The sequence below is a fragment of the Diorhabda carinulata genome, chromosome 6, assembly GCF_026250575.1.
Source record: "Diorhabda carinulata isolate Delta chromosome 6, icDioCari1.1, whole genome shotgun sequence".
Lineage (NCBI taxonomy): Eukaryota > Metazoa > Arthropoda > Insecta > Coleoptera > Chrysomelidae > Diorhabda > Diorhabda carinulata.
Genome location: NC_079465.1, coordinates 8,568,696 through 8,596,232, shown reverse-complemented (window position 1 = coordinate 8,596,232; position 27,537 = coordinate 8,568,696). Strand labels below are relative to the sequence as shown.

At 31.2% G+C, this 27,537-nt stretch overlaps 1 protein-coding gene across 4 annotated transcripts; it reads right to left on the bottom strand.

The window, feature by feature from the left end:
* Positions 1 to 1,119: 1,119 nt before the first annotated feature.
* LOC130895621 (serine/threonine-protein phosphatase 6 regulatory ankyrin repeat subunit A-like) lies at positions 1,120 to 27,351 on the bottom strand. 4 transcript variants are annotated; one of them, XM_057803029.1, is made up of 19 exons: positions 26,937 to 27,310; positions 26,799 to 26,883; positions 26,496 to 26,697; positions 26,153 to 26,362; positions 24,344 to 24,468; positions 23,952 to 24,287; positions 20,886 to 21,006; positions 20,300 to 20,440; positions 18,784 to 19,049; positions 17,103 to 17,263; positions 16,767 to 17,047; positions 15,569 to 15,695; positions 15,087 to 15,300; positions 10,493 to 10,580; positions 8,652 to 8,881; positions 7,262 to 7,424; positions 5,337 to 5,527; positions 3,592 to 4,259; positions 3,442 to 3,527 (listed from the first exon to the last, which is right to left on the bottom strand). In XM_057803029.1, exons 1-19 carry the CDS (start codon positions 26,961 to 26,963, stop codon positions 3,492 to 3,494), a joined length of 3,672 nt encoding a protein of 1,223 aa, XP_057659012.1. In that variant the 5' UTR covers positions 26,964 to 27,310; the 3' UTR covers positions 3,442 to 3,491. The 4 variants fall into 4 exon arrangements, with proteins under 4 accessions (XP_057659013.1, XP_057659010.1, XP_057659011.1 ...); XM_057803030.1 differs by lacking the exons at positions 3,442 to 3,527; positions 3,592 to 4,259 and adding an exon at positions 1,120 to 2,085 and having other exon boundaries at positions 26,937 to 27,351; XM_057803027.1 differs by having other exon boundaries at positions 3,219 to 4,259; positions 26,937 to 27,351.
* Between the last annotated feature and the right edge of the window lie 186 nt (positions 27,352 to 27,537).

Genomic DNA, 27,537 nt, shown 5'->3' with positions numbered 1-27,537 from the left:
TTATTGCATTAGTATTGCATACTGGAAAGCATAGAGACCATTTATACAAAATACGGCCAGTTTTAAATTTTTTCAATAATAAGGTGTGTTCCATTGTGTGTTAGTTTTCCGTCAGTATATTAAAAATAGGCGTCATAAGTATGGTATCAAATTATACATGCTCACAGAACCATCAGGCGTGGTTTTAAAATCTTTAGTCTATTCCGGGGCAATAGACGAGAGTAGAGGAAAAGGACATACAACGAGGGTTGTCTTAAAATTACTGGAGGGCTATTTGCGCAACGGACATTCCGTTTACATGGACAACTTTTATAATTCATTTGATTTGGCTAATCAGCTAACAAAACGTAGCACATATTGTACTGGTACCTTCAATGTTAAACAGAAAAACAATCCAAAGACAGTTATAACAAAAAAATTATGGAAGGAGAGACGGTTGCTCAGTATGCAAGTCATATTATGATCGAAAAATGGAAGGATAAAAGAGATGTTTTGTATATCAGTAATGAATATGGAAACGATCTGATAGAGTATATTCATAACAGAAAACGTGATAGAAAAAAACCCGAGCCCATTTTCCATTACAATAAATACATGGGCGGTGTTAATTGGCAAGATCAACTGAATTCTTACTATCCCAGTGAACGGAAAACGCTAAGCTGGTACAAAAAATTAGCAATCCATTTTATTCAGCTGATGTTGAATTCTTATTTATTGTTCAAAAAATGTCTCTATACGATTGGCTGTTTTGAGCAGTCTTATACACATAGAATCACAAACACCAGTCAGAAGAGACATGTCCTAATAAAAATCCCTTCAATTAGAAATGATGGACGGGTAAATTGGAAGCGTTGCAGAGAATGTTCCAAAAATAAGTTACATAAACAAACGATTTACCACTGTGCAAAATGTCTGGATCAACCTGGATTTTGCGTTGGTGAATGTTTCTCACCAAAGTTCACCTGTAGAAGGGAATATACCAAAAATAAATAAGTTTATGTTCCAAAAAATAATTATTTGTTTATTATTTTGAAATTATCTATAAGTGCAATTTCTTTTATAATTTTTGGTGTTTTTTATTGAAATATGTTGGTTATTGGTGAACAATTATTTTCCAACTTTTGTTATTTTTTCATTTTTTACATTTGGTTATGCTATAAATGGAGATATTTGAGTTTTCTCATTGTTTTTATAATCTCTTACCCTAAATGACTGAGAATTTGTTGTGACTCCTATCGGAGCCAGTCAGCACTCTGCAAGAAGTTCGTCGCCAGGTGCGCATGGCTCCTATGAGCGTTATGGATAAAAAAAGTAAAAACACCCTGTATATACACTTTTTGAATATACCAATATCATTTTGACATTTGAAAGAACGATTTTATCTTCAAAAAACATCGCCACTCCTGGGTAAACTCCCTAAAAGTCGCGGCGAAAGTGTTAATGCAAGATAATGTCCGACCGTTTGTTGCACAGTTTATCAGAAATTATCTGAAAAAGGTTGAAATTAGTACCACGAAATGACAATCCTTAATCCGTTAAAAAATGAGATATTTTTAACAGGCGATTGAGACCGAAAGCAATCCAATTCAATAACCTTGAAGAAGTACAGGAAAGATTAGATTAAATCTGGAATTAATGAGATTAAAAATGAATAACAACTTGTATTGACAATCCCAGGCGTTATGCGCGGGAAAGGTGAAAAACTTTCTTTCGAGAATATTTATAAAAGCCTGGATTCATTTTGACAATTTATAATAAATGCAGTAGCAAATGGTAGAATAACTATAATGAAGCTAGAGTTTTTATTTACTTTGTTAAATATAAATAAATTTTAAAAATGGTGCATTAATGTTTTGGACTTTTGAATCAATACCATTTTACAGGTACACATTCAACTTTCTGCTGTGATATAGTTCAATTTTAACGAAATTATCTTAATTGTTTCTAAAATTATACAAATTTAATAAAATTCATTTTCACTAGAATGGTTAGATTCGGGTTTTGAATTTAATTTAGATATGTTTAACATAGACAATTTTAAAGGTAAACTAGCATCGGTGCCTGATAGTTCCAGAGTCCCAGTATCTGCAATAAATATCAACAGTTAGTCAGCAAATAAATTTAGAAACATAAACATATCAAAAACTCTAAGAAATAACAAATTGAAGAAATAGATTTTTAGAAGGAAACTTATTCATGTGCATTACTCTATGCACGAGATTTCACAAACTTAAATCAAAAACGAAGTTAAAAGGGAATTTTAAAAATTAGTTTGGTAGTAAGGTGGAGAGGGATATAGATGTTTCAGAGTAAAAACGTTGGATTTTTAAATATGAAAAGTGTTTTTAAACAATTATTCATTTTCAGTAATCGGTGATAGAAATTTCTCAAATTTGTAAGGGTTTAAGAAAAACATCATATTCTCACTTTTATTCTTATTGTGATAATAACAATTTTAAGAGTTTGACTAGTTCACATAGAGGACTATGAAATTACTATCAGAATCAGGGTATGATATAAAATGTATAAATATATTTCTTTTCAAATAATGATTTGAAATATATTATAGATCCTTCTGTAACCAATGTAGCGAGAGCTACTGCTTTGGTTCAGGAAGGTTACAGTATTATAGTGGGAGAACTAGAGCCGAAAATTCACAATTATCGGTAATATGGAATTTTTCCATCGCAAAACATTCATTTGGTGTCGTTAGTTACATTCCCAAGCAGGCTGACACCCTAGTGGATACAAGGGGTAATTCGAGGGGTGAAAATGGTAAATTTTTTGTGGAAAATAAACGCAAATTTTTCAAGATATAGTAGTATAGTAGTAACTAAAAAAGACACCAAAGGGCTGACACGTCAGTGGTTAGGTTAGGAGGTGGCAGACAAGGGTGAAGAGGGTCAAATTTGGGGGAAAAAACGATCAGTAATTTACATAAACAATGCTTGATATATATATTTTTTCAATTTTCGTATTCACCGTGGTATTAAGATTGCTTCTATTTTATTGTTCAAAATAACCAATATACGAAAAATACAACAAAAATATAATTAAGAAAATCTGCTGTATATTAAATATCACGGGTTCTATTTATTATTTTCACCTTGGCCCCCACTAATTCGCAGAGAGAGAGAGAGAGAGAAATTTTTTAAAATTTTCTGGTTATACTAATTAGGTTTGTTTCATTAGAATAGTCAAATTGATCTTACGATTAATGATATTCTATTTTTTTATTTTCAACTGAAATACTTTACGGCTAAATTATTAATATTTTATTCAAATAATACAACAAGCCGCCTCCGCTTTTGACTTTTTCCTCTGAAGTAAACTGTATTCTGCTTCAAGGCTACTAAACATTTTTTCCATGCTTTTGTGAGTATCATCAAAATCCATCTGTTTAGAAATTCCGATATGAGTTTCACTCCTATTTTTTTCCAATTTTGTATGTTTTTCATTAGCTTGAATGATTGGTTGAGATACTGATGATTTTAATGCATTTGACTTTTCATCTGTACATGATTGTCCTGAAAAATGTCCAGAATTATCTCGGACGGCATTTATATAATTTTGTATCAGTTGCGTTATTACCGGATCGTTTTTAAGGAAAAATTCAGATTTCGTGGATATTTCAGATTTATTAGTCTTATTTTTCTTGGCTGCTGCATGTAATTTATGTCTATTTATGAGCATTCTTTGATAATAGCTAGGTTTACTTTTATCAAACTTGAATATCCGTTCTTCTAGACCTAACTCTCGTCCAACACTCTCTAAACTGCTATTAAATAAAAGCTGATATTCTGGAGTCGATTCTGTCAAACATTTTGCGATAAAATTCTGGAAATCTTCACGAGAAGTTTTACCAATAAGATGTCTTTTCAAATTCAATTTTAAGCTACATTCCTGACATTTGTGTTGCAATTTCAAACACTCCCTACATGGTTTCCTTTTATATGAAGTCAATTTAAGCTCCTTGGAATTTATTAGAGACATACAACTCTGTGATTTATGTAAATTAGTGCCCAACTTTTCAGGGGTAGTATCCACAGGAGTGTCACTTACATCCTCATTTTCTTTTATAAAACAATCAGAATTTTCTTCAGTAATTATGTGAACTGGATTTTTTCTCTGTGTGTTTGGAATACATTTTTTCACTGGATACTTAAATTGTTGTTCCGGAATGGAAGCCTGACAATATTCATCCTTAGTTTCTTTTGTTAGGGAGAAGATTTGGTAAGGACAGGGTTGGTTCGGAAGATCTAAACAGAAAAATTAATTAATACTCTAGCTGGGATTTTACCTGTTATCTTTCAAATATGTAAAGAAATTAATGAGCTTTTATTGGCTCTATAATATCTAACCACAACTACCCAAAAGCAACTTAAGAAGACGGAAAGTAAATAGTAGGAAGAATGGCCGGGAAAATAAAATTCCAGAGATTTGGCAATGGATGATATCGAAAATTAATAAAGTGATTGATATTGAGTGATAATTATAAGGTGTGGATGTATATGTATGTGTTGATAACAATACCACATCACGATTAATCTGTTTTGACAATTAGACACTAAATAATAAATTGGCGTTTTGACGTAATTTTAGGATATATTCTAGGAGATTTTTGGGGAGGATATTGATATAATATTATACATGGGAGTTTAGGTGGATTAGTTTCGAAATTATATATCACACAACAATATCAATGAAACATCATCAATTAACTTGATTAATATCTACCAGTTCAAATTTTGATAGTAAATAGGATGAATTTATAAGAATATTTTCAGAAACACTAAAAGTAGTCGAAACGTCACAATTTTTATCTATCTCTCAAAAATTAAAATAAAAACTAATTTTATAACCGAAGAGACCTGAAATCAAGACGATTTAGAAACATAATAATATATATAAGGGTCTAAGAAATAAGAAACGAAAGATATTTATAATAAACTTAACCACTTCACTCAATTTCTACTCCACTCTTTTGTATCATAATTTCAAACATCCTTTTGATATTTTCCTTATGAAATAGATGCTTAATACTTATTATTAATCAGGGAGACTAAACATGAGCCAAAGCCAAAGTCTCATTCACACTTTCCCTTACACTATCGTTAAAGTGTAGTTTGATATCAAGTGTACACTAGTAGATTTTAATCAAGTTAGTTAAAAATTACAGATTGATGTTTTGTAATATTTTTTCCAATATGTGTAAACCCATTATGAAGCCTTATTTGAATAGAAGTCATACACTAACCAATCTTCTACAAAGCAGTTTTATTAATAATAAAATTTTGTGATTGCTTATGAAATAACAAGGTGGCGATGGAACTTACCTCCTTCCCCTGTGTTAATGGAAGGAAACGTCTGGAAAATTAACGCCAAACATCGCGCGACGTTAATATTAGGAGCACAACTTAGAGCAGGTGTCATTCCTTCATTATCTACAGCTACGACAGATGCACCTTTTTTCAATAGCTCCCGAGTTATATCTACTAAACCATTTCTTGCAGAAATGTGGAGTGGGCTACAACATAGAAAATATATTAAGGGATTCCACAACTATACTGTAATTAGAAAATATAAATCTATTGAAAAAGTTGTTAGAAAGTGTGAGACAATTAATTATAATGCGGCAAATCTAATTTGAATAATTCTAATATAAATACAACAAAAAGTGTTAAAACAAAACAATTTTGAATCTTACATGCAAAAAAAACATTTTGCAAACAGAATGGTATAAATATGTAATAAAAATAGGTTTATATATGCTCTAAGTTTAATAATTGTAGTTAAAATTACATGGTCATAAAGATTAACAGTTATAATCAAATTTAAAACGTGCAAGATATTGTTATAAAGAGAATATTTATTTTGATAATTTTCTCCTCTAAAGGTGAGTTCTGATTTCCCCATTTTGACAACCACAAAAGTTTACAAATAGATTTCAATAATTTGGTAAAGGGAACAATTTATATGTCAAAAAAGTGTTCGAGAATGGGTCAATAAAAGAAAAAATATATATGTACTTGAGTCAATTCATCAAAACACTTGGCCAGGATTCTGTACATATTTCTGTAGAACTGAATAATGAAGGAGATATAACCCTTCAAAAGGGTAAATTGAAAACTCTATTCTTCTAAATGTCTGCAATAGTTTTGATTAGGGACTTCGCATTTTGTAAGTGATTATAGAAAATAAGGATAATAGATGTCACCATCTTCCTCCATCTCATATAAATATAGAATAATTCGCTAAGTAGATTATGTGCACAATAAAAGTGACATTTTGTCGTGAACCATTATGTTCGCTATTAATTGAATGGAAATTACTATATCCATTAATTTCTATTGTTATCCACAGAAATTCATTTAATTATAGCAAATTAAGTATACCTTTGAGCTAAGGTAAATCTAAAACAGTCATATATATAACATGATTACACAAGCGTCTTTTTGTATAAAAAAATCTAAGGAGATAATTTTTGAAAATCCTTGATATAATTGAAAATCAAAATGAAAGGTGACATAATAACCTACACCCACCAATACCTATATTCCTATGGGATGGTGCAGATGATAACATGAAATAACATCAATAATAAATGAAACAAAAAGAAACCTTATTTAACTGAGCGACTTTACTTGGTATTAGTTCCAAAGGCATCAACAAAGTAAGGAAATTTCTAGATACACAAAGGGATCCAGAATAATATACATTAATTTCTAGGGCCGATAGTGACTAAGATAGTGATAAAGGTAATGCTTTATGAACATTTTTTCTTCTTCATGTCTTATCCTTATTACATGTCAGGCGACAGATTGGCACTCATTCTCATTGTCTATTTCAATTTAAATGAGTCCTAATCCGACATCTGAAAAGAAACAAAGAAGAAAAAGTGTTCATAAAGCAGTATCAGCTTAAGAAATTATTGCTGATATCAACTGTTTAAAAGTAAACTAGCTTCAATTTTTAATAATTAATATTACCACATTCAGCCTTTTTTTGTGAGAAATTTTAACATGTTTTACAAATTAATTCTCAAATCGAAATGACAGTTTTGTAATACTGAACACACCATTTACTACCATGACACCAACACTGATTATATCATTACCAGTTATGAACCTGGGACCAGACAGCATATTGATGTATTTGCAGTATATTTTGCGTTCAGTATGAATATCACCAACGCTTCTAGAAATTCTAAGATATTATTTTTTATAATATTTGCCGACAAGGTTTCAGTAAATGAACTTACGTTTTTTTATCTTTATTTGCTATATTGACAACTGTATCCCCTTCACAATCTTCTAAAATTAATAAGGCAGTCTGGTTATGCTTTTTCAAGCATGCCCAATGCAACGCGGTATTGCCAAGTCTATCACAAGTAGTAGGGTCAATTTTACAAGTTAATAAATGTTCTGAAACAAAAACATTATCAATAAATCACTCAAAATGTAGTATGACTAACTAAGAAAAACACATATTTTGCCAAAAATCGATTTTATTCAACAGCGTAGTCCCCTTCGAAAACAATAAATCATTCCAACGCTTCTCTAACTTCTCGATGCTGTGCTTTGTCTTTTCCCTCGAAATAGGCTTCAATTTCTGCAATTGCCTCTTCATTTAAGTTGAATTATACTGTGATGAGGAAGCAATTCGAAGTGTAATTCGTTCAATTTAACCATCGTTGCCATCGACTTTTGTATCGGTGCATTCTCTTGGTGAAACAGTGGTTTTCTCTTCGACATATAAGGCCGTTTTTCATTGATTTTTGCATTCAAACAATCCAACAATTCTATGTAGTGTTGTGCCTTTGGATGCATCGGACGTGTTTTACCGTGTGCAGTCGGTTTGATCCATTGTCACATATTAACGCAAAAAATCTGTTTTATTACGTGTAAACATGGCCAAACACTGGTCTGAATCATCAACACGTTGTTTTTGATCGAATGTGAGTAAAAGCGTCACCCACTTTAATCAGCTATCTGAGGCAATTTTAATTTACGATTAAATATAACTAATTTGTGGACTTTTTTAATGTTTTCTGGAGTAACTATCTCAATTAAACGACCAGAACATTCACCAACATCAGTATCTCTACAACCACATTTAAATTCAGCAAACCAATAATAAATGGTTCTTTTCGATGGAGCAGAGTTCAGATAACACTTTTGAAGCCATTGCTGAGCTTGTACAATATTTTTTTCATCAAGAAGTAATGATAAATTAACACACGAAATTGTTTAGATTCCATGTTTTGAAAATAACGAAAGTTGCTTCACTTAAATGGCTAACACTTTTGTCTGTTTTAATCGAAATGTCATGAAATTTTAGACATAGTATTTTGAAGGTTGGTACTTCATAAATATCATATGGATTTGACAATGGCGGCGCTATTTGTGTGTATGTCACACAATTTATTGAGTGATGTAATAAGTAATTACTACTATTTCTAAGACAAACAAATACAGAATCCGGGCGATCCCAACTTTGAATAATGATTATCAGGTACCTCCTGAATCAACTTGAAATTAATCCAGTCCCATTTTTTGAAACTTGAAAAATATATTAATAGTTTAGCAATCTCACTAATTATTAGTAATCTAATATATTTTTGAAATTATTTTCTAATTTCTAATACATACCAACAATTTGAGTCTGTCCATATTGAGCAGCAGCTATGAAAGGCGTTCGACCCTCCTCATCAGAAACTTCAATATTAGCACCTTGTTCTATCAAATATTTGGCACATTCAGCATGACCATGTAAAGCTGCTATATGTAATGGCGTCCTTTTTCTACGGTCCGACAAATTAACTATTTGCTTTCCAAAATAATTGACTAATAATTCTAGGCACTTATCTGACCCTGAAAAACTGTACAAATATTTAAGCATCTGCCAAATCATCCCTAGATATGAATGAGATTGAAAACTGAAACTGATTGTGAATGTTACAATTTAGAAGATTAACAATAAAATGTTGATTTCTCGATATTAAATATTTTAAATGAATATAACTCAAGTTTTAGTCATTATTTCTAAAGATTAATATTTAAATAGTTAAATTAACTAAGATGACAGAAAAAGTATTTGTTTAAACATTATAATAAACATATTAAAAGAATGGATTCGTTAAATGATAAAGAAAAATGAAGAAAATGGGATATTAAATATATATACATACTAACTAAACACAAGAAAACAAAGGAGAACGTAACAGGAAAAGGAATGAAGCAATAGAAACAGTTGAAAAACCAAAACAGTAAATTTTAATGATTTTGAAAAAAAAAATGCAACCCAAAAAGTAGACAATAAAACATTTTGCACAAGAAGAAAGGGATTCATGGAATGAAAAGAAAAAAAGATACAATAAAAATTATCACCACAAAAATATGTTCTAGAAACAAGGAAAGATAAGTATGAAAGTATTACCAGAAAATATAAGATAGAAATGAAGCAGAGGTACTAGAAAAATAGCCAAAGAGAAAGAAATCATAAAATAAATGAGAGATTAGGGACAGAAATATGTAAAGAAAAAATATTTCTATAAACAAAAATGGAAAACAAATAAGTTGTGAAAATTACAGACTGATATGTTAGATTAAAGAAACCTCATTTAAAGTCTACATCAGAGTTTTAGAAAGAAGATTGAGGGAATATGTGGAATATATCTTAGAAGAGGAGCAAGATTTTCATCTTGATAGGTAAACCAGCGACAATATACATATAACCAGAAAATTGATGTAAAGGTGAATCCAGGAAAGAGAAAAATTGGAAAGTAATAAAAGGCACATAAGAAACAGAAAGGTGCCAGGTACAGAGAGCGGGAAGGAGATCAGATAAATTGCCAATGGTAAGAGGAATAAAACAAAGAGAATATTTAATATTGTTGCTATTCATTTTGGTCATGGTCAACATAATAAAGAGTTATAGAGAAAGCAAGATAGACCAAGGAAAAAGCAAAGAGAAAAAACAAGAAGACAATGGATTGACCAGGTAGTGGAAATAGGATAAAAAAGAGGAAAACTCTTAAGGTCATGAAAGGACTTGCCAGGGAGAAAAAAGTCCTAATTCGACGTCGAAAAAAGTATTCAGGTGAAACTGAAGAAGAAATATCCAAACTAAACAAAGTTCATTTTCCAGATCTATAAGGTGGACAAACAATAAAAGTCATCAACCGTACATAATTAACAGTTTTTGTACAGTTTTAGAAAAGAAGTTTAGAAATATATATAAGAAAAATCTGGATATTATTTAAAGACTGTTAGAAGGTGTAATTAAATTTATTTATAAAATTTGCATAATTATGTGACAAATAATGATAAACCTTAAAGATATGAAATATTGTAATATTAGTTTCTGACCTCAGATTTTGCAAAAAATGTTTTTACTGAGTTAAAGATGAAATACGATTCAAAGAGAGGAATTGTTGAAATTCTGCTTAAAGAAAAATTTCATTTGTGAGGTTATTGCATGTACTACTTACGTAGCGCAGTGAATAGGCGAGAAAGAATTTTCTTCCAGCTCTTTAAAAATTTTTTTTTCCAATAAATATTCCACACAATTTGCATAGCCTAAAACAATTTATATTAGTAAAGTCGACCGCCCGCAATGCAACTATATTGAAATAAAGGTTGCAAACCAGTTGATCTTGCAACAGTTTTGCAATGAAAAAAAACTTTTGAGCACACACGGATACGACTCATATCAATTATCAATATCGCAGACGACGCAGTGTACATAGAGAATATTGTATCTATCCATCCATCCCAAAGTCAAAATGTGAACTTAAAGACTTTCGTAGCAGCGGAAGAACTATCTCAGACAGAACGTTTACAGCTTTTTAACGGATGTCGATGAAAAGCCGTTTTTCCACTTCTCTCACAAATTTGAGGTTCAGTTCTTGATCAGTCGTATCGAAAACAAAATAAACATGTAATAATCAAATTAAACAACACCTGCAACGCAACAGAGACAGCAGAGTCATGGTCACGTACAACACGATTGCAAAATAGTTTCATTCGAGTCACCTCGTGTGAGGCTCACCGCTGTTAAACGTTGCCAGACCGTTGCAATCAACTGGTTTGGAACCTTTGTTTCAAAACAAAAATTTAAATCTTGTATCAAGAGTGTAGTTACAAATTAATTAGTTTTTCTTGAAAAAATTAATTTGAAACTATCTTATGTGGGATTAGTATATTCAATATGGTCCATATGTATGGAATAAATTCAATTTTAACGTTATTATGTACTTTGTGAAGAAAAACTGAAACGGGTCGATTTTTATTCTTAAATTGATAATTTACAGTATGAAAATACTATCCCCCTCCAGCACCTCCTCGATCGACCGTTTCATGTTTTCTTCACATGGTATGTAATAAAGTTAAAATTGAATTTATTCCATATATAATGACCGCATTGTATATAAGAATAGTACATAAAGAGACAGAATATTAAAGATTGAATAATAAATTGTAACACACTGGGGCTTTCAAATAATTTGTTAACAGGAATCGATAATTGAAAAAATCTATCTTATACTTAAAATTAGTTCACTTTAATTTTTTAAATATCATTTTATAGTCAATTTTATGTGATCCAATGAATGGTCATAGCTAGTATAAAAATGTAATAGTAATCTAGTAACCAAATAGTATATGTTCTAAATTGATTGGTAGGCTTCATACAACTATAAAATCAACTATTTGGTGAAAGCAGCATCATTTAGAATAGACCGACAAAATTAACACATTCAATGAGACAGATAACTAGAATCGTTGCGACAAATCTATATTGAATTAGTAAAAATCATCGTTACAGGATTTAGCTTGATTTTCTAAAAATATATCTAGTATGCAATTTAACTAGGTACCTAAATTTTGAGGAATATGGAAATATATTTTTATTCACTGGACAACTTTTTTTATACCTGAACTAGATGAGCTTCCTTTGGATCAAAGGCCTAAAATGTGTTTTCAGCTTAATGGCTGTACTTCACACATTATTTTATTGATAAATATTTTCCTTTATGATGGATAGGATTATCCGATGTAACAAATTTAGATTTTTTTTGAGTAGGGGCTACCTAAAACAGAAAGTTTCAAAACCAATTGAAATCATTATACTGATACAGGCAATACAGTTTTTCTCAAATTTTTCTTTATTGTTATATTTTTAATGATGAGCAAATTTTTATCTTAATAACCAAATGAATTATTATTTACACAATGGATTGGTTAGCATTTCAACTTAAATTTTCATCAGCCTCCAAGTACCTATATCTTCTGTCTATTTCAGGTAAGTACAGAATATACAGTGCAAGAGATAAATAATCTTTATATCTCGTAATTCGTTGAACTGAGGTTTATTATGTTGAGGTTAGGTTGGTCTAAAATTCGTTATAAATAAGTAAACAAATTTTTTCATTCACAACATTAAATACTCATTTTGTTATAGCGAACAACTACTAATAAATGTTAGTACATTTTTATCAAATTATTGTATGTATTTTCTTTTTAAAAACAATTAGATAGATAACAATTTTTTTTCTTACATTAATACATAATGAAAATTAAATGAGGTAAAATCCGTAAAAGTAGGTACATATCTTGGTAAGTTCATACATTATGTAGGTAATTTTGTAAGATTCGCGCAACAAAACTCACGAATTAAAGGTAAAGAATCAACATTGCGGTTATACATAGAAACTTAATCTTAATTTTTTGACTATATTGTCACTCAAACCTCCCTTTTGGAAAAACACAGATTTTATTATACATATTAAAGTATTATAAGCATATTTTATTGTAGTTAAGCTCATCAATTTCACCCCCTTCTTCTTCGTCTTCATTCGCTTCTGCGTTAGTAACCGGCAACACACATGTGACAATGTCAGCATCGGTTAGTTCTGCAATGGTAAGTCGTCTTCCTCATCTTCTCATATTACTTTAAATCCCCGTCTCTTGCAGTTTGCAATGGTATTTTCAGTGACTAGATTCCAAGATTTGGCGATCATCCACATGACTTATAAAACGTCAATTGTAGTTGGCGCTTGGAATTCAACATCAGCAAGAAATTGTTTGATAACTTCCTTCCTATAATGCATTTTGAGGCTTTGGATGATGTCTTGGTCCAATAGTTGTAGTTTCAAAGTGGTATTTAAAGGTAATTACTTTATTTTTAAATTTTTAATGTCAGGAATTTCTCCGTGTGCAGTACAATTATCGATGAACATAAGAACTTTCTTGTTTTCTTTCTTCATCTCTCTATCCAGGCTTTTAAGCCAATTGCAAAATTCATCACTGGTCATCCCAGCCTTATGGTTGGACGTGTAATATGATGGCGTCGCGATTTTTGATATTTTCCCATGAGTTTATAGGTCCCAGTACAGTTTGTTCTCAGCAGTACTGTTAAGTGAAGTTTGCTGTTTTGTCTGCCATTACATTTATTGCCTTTGAAAGATAAGGTTTTGTTAGGTAAACGTTTATAGGAAAGTCCAGTTTCATCGGCGTTAAAGATGTCTTTGGGATCGTATGCAGGGGTCAGCTCTGCCATTTTGTCTTTCCAATCATCACATACTTTTTTATACTTTTCAATCATCACATACTTCAACACAAATTTTTTGAAATTTTGAAGCCACCCGTTGCTAGCACGGAACTTTATATGTCCCAATTCTACTGCAAACTGCTGAACCTTTTCCTGAAAGATAGGACATCCGATTGTGACCTTTTTGTCTCGGTACTGTTTTAACCACTTTAACACACATTCCTCTATATCTTTGAATCCGCATGATTTTAATCTGTTGCAGTTTACAGGCGAACCACTTTCTTCTAAAACTTATCTTCAAATTTTAAAATTGTAGCCAATATACTTGCGGAAATCTTGAACTTATTAACTATGTCTAATTTTTCCGTTTTAGGATTTTTGTCATCATAAGATGTATTGCTTTTCTCTGACTGATAAGGAACACCTTTTCAACTTGGATCTTCAACAATAGTGACGAACAGCAGTGTTTACATTACTTTGCATTAAAGAACAAAAGCGGGTCGAAACCTGTCGCGACATACCATGAGGTTATTCCCGAAAAATCTTCGTAATGTAAAGATAAATTTTACATTGGCTCTTATGGACAATTCAAAGGAATTACGAAGAATTTATTAAATCGAGGAAGAAATTTAAGTACGTTATATTAATGTTGCACTGTATTTGAACATTTTTAAAATTAAAAAAATGCAAATGTCACTCACTAGATTATCATTGCATTTTAGAGCAAAAGTTCATAGCATTTATAAAATTGACTATAAAATGAAGCTGTTGATGGAAAAATAAATTTTATTTTATTTTATCGAGTTTTGGTTGTTACAAAACATTCTATAAATTAATCTGAGAATGTAAAAATTATGCTTATATGTAAGGTGACCATACGTTCTGGATTGGCCGGGACAGTCCCGGATTTTTCTAGAAGCAATATTTGCTCGGATTCGGGTTTTTTGTCCCGAAATTTTTAAAAGGTTCAAATATTTTCAATATTAAGCAATATTCAATATCTGAAAATGATATATACAAAGAGTATGCTTATATGAAACTATACGATAAGGAAGAGAAAATTGCCAAATGGAAAATACCCTAACTGCATCAATCTAAAAAACTCCATTTCAAATTTACGAAAATTAGCAGAGTTCTTTTTCTGTATATTATATTATTTTTAATGAATAGCTTTTGGACAAGTGACAAGACTCGACTTGAAATAGATGCTTTACTTTTCCAAAGTTAATTATGAAGAAAATTGTATGGAAAATTATACAATGCTTCAAAGTGAAAAAGATCCATAGTTCAAAAATAATATAAAAAGTTTTGTACTCAGTAATTCTGGTTCAAGAAAAAATACTGATTTTTCTTATATACTTAAATAGTAATCGTTATGTATGATTTTTGTTAAAAAAACCATATTGAAGTTATTTAACTTAATTACCCCCGCTACAAGTTCCCGTCCCGGATTTGAAATAAAAAAATTTGGTCACCTTATTATATGTGATTATAACGTAGCCCTGTAATTTTATTTAAATCAAACTTTTACTTACCATGGTAACAAGCCCAATGAAGAGCAGTACATTCCTGTTTGTCCTTAGCTCTTACTTGTTCCTCACTCATATAATTAAGTATCATCTGCATGCAATTAAGATGTCCACATGCTGCTGCCAAATGTAATACAGTTTTACCATTAATATCTGTTGTTTGTACTGTTGCATTACTGGACAGTAACAGTTCCACGACTCCATCTTGCCCACTAACTACCTGTTGTAACAGTTTTTAAAAATTTTGCGGTTCTCACAAAAAAATTAAATTAAAATTATACAGTTTAGAGAGTCAAACAAATATCAATTAATATAAATTATATGCTTTCATACCAAATACTATATAGGAAGTATCCAAATCTGCCAAAAAATGACAGAGAGGTAGATAATGTTTCATTTAAGATTGTATTGGGACATCAAGTATTAATAAACAGTTTTAAAACTTCCAAAAATAATAACTTTTTTCACATATATAAAACTAAACTCACCGCTCTAAAAAGACAAGAATGATCATCAGTATCCACTATATTTGGATCTGCACCAAACTTCAATAATGTATGGACACATTTGAGGTTATTCCCAGAAACCGCTAGCATCAAAGCTGTTCGATGTTGCCTGAAAAGAAGATATTGTTACGAACTCGTTCACTACATGGACCGTGAAGCCGGTCCTGTTCGATTATGATGGAGTTTAAAGTTTGGCGAATGCAGCGGTCATTATCCGATATTATATACCTATTATTATATATACAGCGGTGATTTGTTTGTATTGTTTATTTAGAACCAATTTCTAAGAAGGTCTTTTCATTAATTTGTTTGTTTGTTTAGTAAACGGATCGATTTGGAAAAAGTAACCTGTGGATTTAAATAAATTATATAAGTATAGAATAATTAATTATTATAAATAGTGAGTAGTCTAGTGTAAGGGTGTAAATGAGAGACAGTGGGTATAAATTTACCGCACCGCTAGAAATACTATGACCATCTCCATATACAAGTTGACAAGAGTTATGTTCATTAATTTCTATACCTTATAGTCCAGACATAGTGGGAGTGCTTCATATTCAATTTTTTATTCATTAAGAAATAAAGGCATACAGCCATTGAAAAAAGCTTATAATCTTTTTTTTAAATGTCTATGAAAATATTTAGATCTTATTTTATGAATGATTATAAAACATAAAGATATTTAATTTCATATCAATACCTATTATATATAAATATGTAGGATTCGATTTTTGATTATAGTAAATAAATGTTTAATTGAAATAAAAACAGTAATAGCAAATTGTTACAAAAGTTCATATATCATTTTGAAAGTTTATGTTTAGGGTAAAACGAAAAAAATTATCATCCGAGTACAAACTCTGTACCAGTAAACAGTAGCAATTTGCTTCATGGAACTCTAATGAAATTGATACATTGTTGAGAAATATAGTAGATAAATAAATTGAACCTAAAAAACTTAACAATTAGGAGATTCCTCATGTAATTGAGTCAATTTTAGAATTTGTTCCTCACAAAATTACTTACTTTAGAATTAATATAGACAAAACTTAAAACAAAGAAGCCTAGATTTGAGTACATATTTTTATGATTCAATTAAATTCATTGGCACTGGTATTGATGAGTTTTTATTTACTGTGAGTTCTAAAATGGGATCTAAGGCATACAATCAAAGACTCACCTATCAAGCATGTTAACAACATTTTCATCCTCACTGTTGTGAAGTAACAAACTCAAACATTGTGAATGTCCATTTTTGGCACTATAATGAACAGGAGTCATATTATTAATGTAATCAGCTACAGCAACTTTGGCACCAAAATGAAGTAAAAAATGAACACATTGTGCATGTCCTTCCCTTGCTGCCAACAGCAAGGGCGTTATTCCTTGATTAGTTCTAATATTTACATCAGGAAAAAAAGGCATCACCATTTTTAAAATTTCCAAATTGCCCAATTTGGCCTAAAAATAAAATGTATTTTACAAAGGCCTTAACAAAGTTTTAAATTAAACTCACTGCTAGATGTAATGGTGTTATATCTACGGAACACTTTGCCATCATTTTTTTAATTTCATCACCCTCTTCTTTCTTCTCTGTGGCAGTCTGTTCATTTTTCAACAGTCGTCGTACACCATTAATGTTACCACCAGCTATTGCATAATGTAAAGGAGTGAATCCTAAAATTGAAAAAATTATATTGAAATTGAATATTAGTGAAGTTGCATATACCAAATCAAAAAATGTTGAAAGTAGAAGTGTATTCATCCCATTCCAGACTTTGAGAAATCCAAGACAAAGTAGATGAAAACAATAGTATATAGAAATATATAGAAAAGTAATATATTTAATAAGATTGATTCAAAATTGAATTATTTTTATTTTCATGAAAATTATTCACTATATTTGATAAGCTCATAAGCGACTATCAGTTACATCCTAAATAAGCTCTATCAAATTGAGTATAGCCAATAAAACAAGCCTAAATTTCTTCCATGAAAAATTTTAGTCCAATAAGAAATTATGCTTTAATTTTACTGGAGAGTGTACGTAGGATATTGCCGATTCTGTAGCAGATAATCTTTTCCAATAATTGTGTAATGTATGCAGTTGCTCACTAGACTTCAGTATTAGTATTCATATTTTCAAACTCCTTCAACCACTAACTGCACTATCTTTTTGTTCAATAACTTATGATATGATGTTTATTTCAAAAAAATGAAAACTGTAGAGGCATTCATCAGATGTTGAACAAAGTGTTTTGATTAAATTTCAAACTTTATGACATTTTTTATGTTAAAAGCAAACGCAAGAGGTTATGCCCTATTAAACACGAGCAGTTCAAGTGATGCCTGCCGTGTGGAGATATTGATCTTGGACTTCTGTAGGTTGTAGTGTTCGGAAAAGACGTGCCTTGGTAGCTGATTCCACAGGCTTGTACTTCTCCAAAGGAAGGAGTTCCAATAAATTGGCGTTCTGGAACGATTGCAGGCGAACTCGGTGTTCATGAACCACATCTGCCTGTCGAATAGATCTTGCAGATACTGCCCCAAACAGAGTCAGGTCAGCTCTTAGCTGTCCAACCTTCTGATTAAGTTTGCATCGCCGATCGCCTTCAAGTCGAACTGATCTGTACTCTGGCCGCATGACTATACTAGGACATATTGCTCCAAACCTCACAGTCCAACAAGCGAATTTAAAGTGATAGTGATAATTTATGTCCACACAAGATCAAACCTGAACTGTAGTGCCAGCCTTCTTCGTAAAAACAGGAGCTTATTTTTAAGATCGGTATTAATGGTAGTGATCCGGGGCTGCCTACAGATTTGGGTTTAGCCGAGTTTATTGGGGTGATTGATTTGAATAACGACACCAGTGTGCTATCGTCTGCAAAGCTATAGATCGGGTTTGCAGTCAATAAGTGAGGACGACAAACCATACGATCCTAATTTATTTAGATGGTTGGCATGTCAAAAGCCTTTAGCTTCAGTCCATACGTTGTTGAGATAAGCTAGGAGATCCCTGGTTAATCTATGTTTTACGGAAGCAGTATTGATGGTCAAGATATCATCAACTACCAATATATTACCATCAAATACCCTCAAATAGTTATTTAATGCCTCAAGAAATGGATTAGTAAATATAAGTATGTGAATCAAAAATTTTGTAAATTAGATATAAAATTTAAAATCTTTCTTACCTCTATTATCCTTCATGTTTCGATCTGCTTTATGATCTAAGAGATAATCGACACATTTACTATCATGATCGTAGGCAGCAGCCAAGTGTAGAGGAGTACACCCTTCAATATCTACATCATTTACTGGACTACCAATCCCAACTAACGTAAATACACACTGGTAATGACCCTGAGATGCTGCATAATGTATAGGAAGACGTAGGAGATTATCTGTTAGTCTAAAATTAGCACCATTGCTGACGAGTAAATCTAGGCACTCGTATGATCTAAAAAAAATTATAGATTCATTATACAGTACGAAAAAATACCAAGCAAAAAAAATCATAAGTCATAGACACAAAGATATAAAAACAAGTAAGAAATATGAATTCTGAAATTCACAATTTTTAAATACATTGTTCTTTATTTGCCAGAACAAGAAGCAAACTTGGTAATGGAAATAAGACAACTGAACAGGTAGGGTCATCTTCATCGAATGGACAATAACGGAATGCTAAAAAGTCTATGGGAGACTAAAAGAGGAGGGGGGGGGGGTAATACAATAGTTGATACATTATTGAGAAATTGTCAAAGATGAACATAACTGAAACAGTACAAGATACAAAAGAGTGGAAAAATATGCAAATTAATTTATTAGGGTGTATATATAATGGATTTTATTATATTATCAAACCCAGCTGCAAAATTAAAACTCAAGCTGGAATTCGAAGGCTGGTGCTATATCTTCTATACATTATTAAGCCACTAATGAGTGATAACAGAGTAGCAGCAACGTTTACAGTGTTAAGTTCGTGAGAGGAAAGTGTCACCTAGTCACAATCAATGGGCACAAATGGCCAATTACTTCAATTACCTTTGCTTGCTTCAAAAATATCATAGAAATAAAATATTTGTAAAATGAACACAACTTGGTTCAATGTCTAGACATTCGTTCATCGACACTTTACTAACAATAGCTACGATACTAGTAAAATGTATGCAGTTGTATCTAATTAGAAATAAATTACAAATTTAGGAAAAACTTTCACTGGGACATTTTCCACATTATTATATATTTATAGTTAAATAATATTGAGGATGTTTCAACTTTTCACAAATTATTACTAAATTTATCTTTTTAATCTATCCATATGAATTCTTATGTTTTCAAGCACTGTTCCAAGTTTTAAAGATCAGCTGTAGTTTATTAAATACATTTGGACTTTTGTAGTGCAGTGATATTTAGGAGTTGAGCAAATGAGTTCTATTTTTGACTGCCCCCCATACAGAGTTCTCATATAGTTAATATCTTATTTAACACGTTGTTTAGATGGTTACTTTTTTAATGTCTCTGTGAGGCTTTACAACCTTTATTTGTGTATATGATTGCTTCTATTTCTGTCATGTAAGAATAAAGTCCATTGATAAAAAAGTTTAGATTAGTTTCACAAATAATAAATATTCAAGTGAAAAATTAGTAAAAAATATTTACGATACTCAATGAAAAAAAATATTTGAAAAAATATATAATAGATACCCTTTATAAGCAGCACAATGAGTTGGTGTTTTGCCAGTATCATCTTTATCATTAAGATTAACAACATATTGCAAGAACTTTCGTCCACATTCTACATAACCTGAAAGACAGCACATGTGAAGGGGTGTCCTACCTTCATATCTAAAAAAACAAAAATACAAATATGCCTAACTCAACAACCCTTGCAAAAAATAATATTTAATCAAACAACTTTGTAGACCCAAAGTTTAAGATTTTGAGAAGTTAGTTATTTCTAGAGAAGAGATGAATATGTTAACAGTGCTTCAGTTATTAGTATTATAAAAATACTGAACAAATACATTTTAACTAATGATTATATTCTAAAAATGTGGCTTGAGGATAATTTTGTTAGAAATACAACTATGCATAAAAAATTTCATTTCAATGTAAATATTTCTATTTTGAAAAGAAATGTTAATATTTATATGAAAAACAATATTTAATTTCAATGTAAAAGTTTTACACAATTTCAAATCTACCAGCATGAACTTAAATTAAATTTTAATAACTGTTTCACTGTGTGCTATTTAAGGAATTGTTGAAATCTTTAAAACAATATACTAACCCTTTGCTCAATGGATTTGCTCCAAAATTTAATAATGTATTAGCTAGTATATCATGACCATACTGAGCTGCAATGTGAAGAGGTGTACAACCATTTTTATCTGGAACATCAATATGAGCACCTAAAAAATGAGGAAGAGATTAAACAAATATTGTAGAAATAGAGCTAACAGTAAATTAAAAAAAAATTTAACTGACACTACAGAGAACCAGGGACTTCTCAACAATCGACTGCCAATCCTTTCTGTCCTGTGCATAGTGCCTCCAATGTCGAACCCCTAGCTGGATCAGGTATATCTCAACGTTCTCTAACCATCGAAGGCGCGGTCTTCCTCTTAGTCGCCGCCCTCCAGGAACTCCATACATGGCTCTGTATAGGTATCGATTAGTAGGCATCCTCTCCATGTGTCCCAGCCTTCTCTGACGTGCACCTCGATGAATATCACTAAATCTAGCTCGCCATACCTCTGTCTCAGCTCAGCATTCCTCTGGATCCTCTATGCACCGTTCTTGCAAACAGGGCCAAAAATCTTTCGTACGATCATACATTCCCAGCGATTCAAAATTCGTTCACTTGTCGTCATCATAGTCAATGTCTCGCATCCGTATGTGACTATGGCATGGATTATTGTCTTGCACATTGTGAGCTTTGATCTTCGTGAGAGCCCTATAAACTTGAGTGCTCTTTGGACTGCCCAAAAGCATCTGTTCCCCGCAGCAGCTCTTGCCTTGATCTCAGTTGTCTCTCTATGAGGTTCCTATTTTGAGTCCTCTTGTTTCAGCTGCTCGCTCAAACTTCTTTACCGCTCCTGAAAAGCCAAAGTGCCAAAATGGTTTGTACCATGATGTCAACATCATCCGCTTAGGCGAGGTGCGGGCTGTGTGAGCCTATTGCAAATAGTTCCCAGTATTGATTCGGATGTTCCTTGTGGCACCTTCCAGTGAGAAATTGAACAGTGTTGTTTCTAGTGAGTCTCCCTAACGCATCCAGAGACCCCGATACCTTCACTCTGCCAGAGGCGCTCCTCATTGTCATTCTAACCATACGCACCAGCTTCTTTGGAAAGCCAAATCTCACCAGGTCCTCATACAGCTGGTCTCTGAGGATACTGTCGTTCGCCTGGCGGAAGTCAATGAAGAGGTGGTGAAGATTGACATTGTACTCGTAGGTTTTCTCTAGGGTTTGACGGAGCGTGAATATGTGATCATCAGTGAAACGGCAGAAATTCAAAAATAGGGGTACTAATTCATGTACACTTTTTCTAAAACTGAATAATAAAGAAGATACACATCTTGGAGGAAGTGAATTGACATATTTTTCAAAGATCTACCAAACAATTTGGACTACAGCATTCATTTTGAGAGTGATTATAAAACATTAGTATAATTAATTTCATGTCACCAAATTTCCTGTCCCATATGGGTATATACGTTACAGTTATATCTTTTATTTTTTATTTACAATAATTTAAAAAATATATATTAATAGTTATTTATGATGTGGGTATAAAAAATGATGTTTTATTTATAGGCAAATTTGGAATGACATTAAACTTCAAAATGCATTTTAATATTTAAATAATCACAAAGTTATTGTGAATGGCAAGCATTGCCAACACTATAGTTACTAACAAATGCTTGTGTACAAATAAAAATGCTATCATTGAAATTGTCTAATTTTTGTCTTTGGTTTGTGACTGTCTAATATGTTTGTCAATAGTTTAACAATTAATATAAATTTGGTTGTGGATATCGAAGAGTCTGCAAGAAAAGCAACTTTGGAACTACTACTAAAAAATCAGCTTACCAGTACGATATTGCATATACCAATTTCCTGGCCTGGTGTAAATTGAAATATATAGAAGGAAACTTAAATGAACCTGTTTTCTCAGCTAGAACCCTCAAAAATATAGAGTTCATCAATGTTGTGAAACAAAGAAAAGTTATGGATATCGTCCCAAAAAATCAAAAATTCTCATATATATACAAATTGAAAAGTTTATAAATGAGGCATCAGATGAGAAATACTTGATGGTTAAGGATGGAACTATTTTTGGATTATTTGGAGTCTGTTGGCTTGTAGAATTGTGGATTTATTAGTAGAAGATATAAAAATAATAAATAAAAACGTTCTTTCTGTATTATTGGGAAGTATGTTGAATATTTCTCTAAGTATATTGCACTGCGCCCTTCTGTTATCAAACATTGTCGTTTGCCCTCTATTGTTGCCAAATTTCTCAAACTGCCAGAACCAAAGCAATATACAGGCCACTGTTTTTGTAGATCCTCCTCTTCTTTGCTAACAGAATCAGCAATTATTACGAAGATTAAAAAGCATGGTGGATGGAAGTCTACGACGGTAACCGATAACTATGTTGATGATTTCATTGCTGACAGAAACGCCACTATGGAAAAAACCTCCTAAACTCTAACAACTCATCAGATTTTGAAATGTTATCATCCAATATTGTACTTCCAAATTTCTACTAGTTATGATGATTCTGGAAATTCTAGTAATGTGTTGAGAAGCTCCCTAACATCGCAAGACATTAATGTTAGCAATTGTTCTAGTTGTACGATTAATATTAATATGTTTATAAGTAATGATTATTAAATATTGATAATAAAAATTTTTTATTCCTAAAATTATTAATATAATTTTATCTGATTTCATAAATATTTTTAACACGTTTCCATGTAAACAATCACTTTTAACACTGTTGACTGTCAATAAAAGTGTCAATTTTAATGAATTTTTCCTCAAACTTTTCCATGTAAATAGTGAAAATATTTATATTCTACTACAATCAAAAATATTATATTGTCGCTATATGTATTTATACGGGTTAGAGTAATTGGTTATGTTAAATTGATCACCCCGATATCTAGTAATCACTTCCAAAATTTTTCAAAAATAATTGCATCTCTCAAATGATTATTAGACACTTATTGGCTAAGGATATCTGATACACAGAAAATTAAATAAAATATCTGACTAACTGAGAAAAATACAACTGTGAAGGAAAACAAATGATTAAGAACATAACAGTGATAAAAGTGAAGTTACCATAATCAATGAGCGATTTACTCCTCATAAATTTTCCATGAATAGCCGTCATATGTAAGGCAGTCCTTCCATCTAAGCTTTGATAGTTAATATCAACATCATAAATTAACAGAACCAATAAACAATCCATTCCATGTGTACTAGCTGCAGCTATATGCAAAGGAGTCTGCCCTCGAAAATTTGTAGCGTTTTTATTTGCTGCAGAATCAAGTAAATCCTGAACTATGTTTGATTGTCCATTCAAACAAGCTATGTGTAGAGGGGTATTTCCGTAAACATTTTGTGCATTCACATCAGCTCCTGAATTTATTAGTAATCTGCATACACTCTCAACATCTAAAAATGATACAGATATTACTAAAACAGAATATAAACATTTTATTTTTTACTACCACTAGCAGCAGCAACATGTAAAGGTGTGTACTGATTTCTGTCTTTAGCATTTACGTCAGCTCCATACTTGATTAATAATTCGGCAGTGTCAGTGTGGCCCATTTGGACAGAACAATGTAAAGGTCTAAAAATTTGCTTCTTATTACATGATCAAAAGAAAATGGAAGATCAATGCAGATAAACGACTAGTTTGATTTGATATAAGTATTTAAACTTTGCATTTGCTCTCTTAGATATTTTCACTATTCAGAGGTTTTTATATTATATTAAAAGAGTATGACAAAGTGTTGGCACGTTCATTCTGCGAAAATTATTCCAAATTTTGATAACTCTATTTCAAAAATTATGTTTACTGATAAATATTCAATTACTTGAATAGAGCTATATGTACAAATATTGAAAAATCTCCTTAGAAAACAAATAGTGAATTGGAAATTTTTCTTTTTCCATTCAGAATTCATGAATTGCTATCAAGGAAGAAATTTACAAAATGGCTAATTTCTTTAGAAATTTTGAGTTTAATGGTTTTAAATTAAGTAATTTCATGTACTTAATTTTTGGAAATTTCAAAAGACAAATGTCCATATTTGACTTTCCTTGCCCACCTATCATGTGAAAAAGCTCTCTTGCACATCAGGATAAACTTCTTAGGTTAAATGATAAAATTTTAATAGGAATTGCATGAAATAAGCCTAATCTAAAATGTGTTAATTATGTGAAAGCAATTATTTATCTACATCAATTTACAGGTTTTGTAGGGAGAATATGATTTCTGTGGCGCCGCTATCTGACAATGAATTCAGCTTAATTAGGTCAAAATAAAACAAAAATTAAGAATAAATTTTTTAGATACCTCATTCGTTTTATTATTTATTTTATCGCTTCAAATTCAACACGATTCAACAAAAAAAAAGGTTTTTTTATTCAATTTTATCAAATTTACCTTCTAATTACAATAATACATTGAAAATAACAGACTGCTGAAGCAAAATGGGCAGTTATATATGACATTCATCACTCCGTGATAAATATTACATATTTTATGAATATAGAAATGGTTCAACCTTTTTTAGGAAAAATGGTCTGTTTAGTACCGATTATAAAATAAGAATATTTTCCAATAATTTGATTTCATCGACAGTTAAATGTGAAAATATGTTATTTCCAGCTTATAAAGCAAGAAATGCGCTCCAAATGCTTTCAAAGGCGAAGCTTCGGTAGGATCGCATTCAGCGGACTAAATCATCATACAACTGTTGTAAAACCCTATCAAAATCGTTAGCTAACGCATACGCTACGTGAAACAGACGCCATGTTTCAGAGCGTTTTTAATATATGCTGACACGTGAGAAAAATAAACAAAAATTAAGACAGAACAGGACCAAAAAATTGTTAAATCAACTATGTTCTGTGATCAAATGTTAAATTGTAGTCTTATTAGAAGAAAATGATTGAATTTGATCAATAGGATGAGGTAAAAGAATTGGAGCTCCATGAAAACGAACAAATGTTTAATAAAAAAATTTCTTTTGAATACGCTAAAAAACACAACCAATATGTAAAAAATACACTTGTCAAAAACTAATAATATACATAAATCCAAAATGCCTTACCAGCAAACATTCAACACTACCGGTAGGTAGCAGTAGCTCTAAACGCTACATCTGCTGAATGTAACCATTGTTTTTTCAACTTTAAGTATTGTATTTTGGGTTGATTTATATAATGGCATTGCCAAATCCTGGTGCCACAGAAACCGTACTTGTGGCAGTGTTATTTATAAATGATTGGGGAAATTTATTACAAACCTATAATCTCGTTTATCACAAGCATTAACCATACAATTTCTTGATATTAAAAGTTCACAAATGCTAGTGTGTCCATTGTAAGCTGCGTAATGAAGTGCACTTCTCCCGGATCTATCTCTCACATTTTGATTTGGGACATGATGTAAAATTTGTTCTACACAACTATAAGCATCACAAGCAGCAGCTATATGTAATGGTGTCTGCCACAATCTTGAAACAAAAAACTTGATAACAAAGTTTGAAAAATGTATAAAAAAATAGATAGGATATCAAAATATAAGTGTACTTAATCTGGATGAACTAATATTAGTAGTAGTACTAATTCAGATATTATTATTCTTACTTATTTCTAGCACTAACATCTGCTTGATAACTAAGAAGTAATTGTACGACTCCATCTGCTCCTACTGAACAAGCTCTATGTAAAGGAGTAACCCACTTACTGTCCTTAGCATTAACCTTAGCTCCATTCTGAAGTAGCAGAGAGCAAATTGCTGTCTCTCCTCTGTAAGCCGCTGCATGTAGCGGAGTACGTTTCTCTTCATCTAATAAAATATTTTATAATAATCAGATAAATGATATAATTTTCTATATGTCGATTAAATATGAATTAATTAGGCAATAGAAAAATATTTCTAATGATTACCTAAACAATTTACATCTTGTTTATATTCTATAAGCTCTTTTACTTCATCTATAATACCAGCGAAAATGGCTTGAATTATTGCAGGCTAAAAAATTATTAATAATAAAAAATGCCAAACCTAACCTAGAATCAACCGACCTGTTCTTCTAATTGTAAAATTCCCATTATTTTTAATTGCAATGTTAATGTGTATAAAAATATAAAATTTTTTATTGAAACATGATGAAAATGACTATAGAAAAATTTGTATTTTTTTACTTCTAGTTGATGTCGCAATTTGACAGGTTAGAGAAATGACAAGTCAGGTACATATTCACAGCATACATCTCCAAATACTCCTGTCAATTACAACTGTGCATAACAATATAAAGGTTTTCTATGATTACTATTATTTATATAAAATAATTTATATTTATAAAAACCGCATAAAAAGGTAAATGGTAACGATGTATAAATTTGAAATAGAATTATAAGTTACAAATGATGTGAAAATCTCTTGACAAAATAAAACTTAACCGCCAAGAAAACAATTGTAAACTTACATAGTATGTGCAGTGTTACCAACAAATCGTGCTCCAAGCAAGAAATCATGAGCGAAATGACAGTACAAAAATTGTTATGTTAAAAAAGCATATTTTCCATTTATATTTATATGAATTTTCAAGATTTTGGACGGTGCTGTTACTTGGAAACATAATACAATATTATTTTTCTCTATTACTCAGAAAACAGCTTTAGT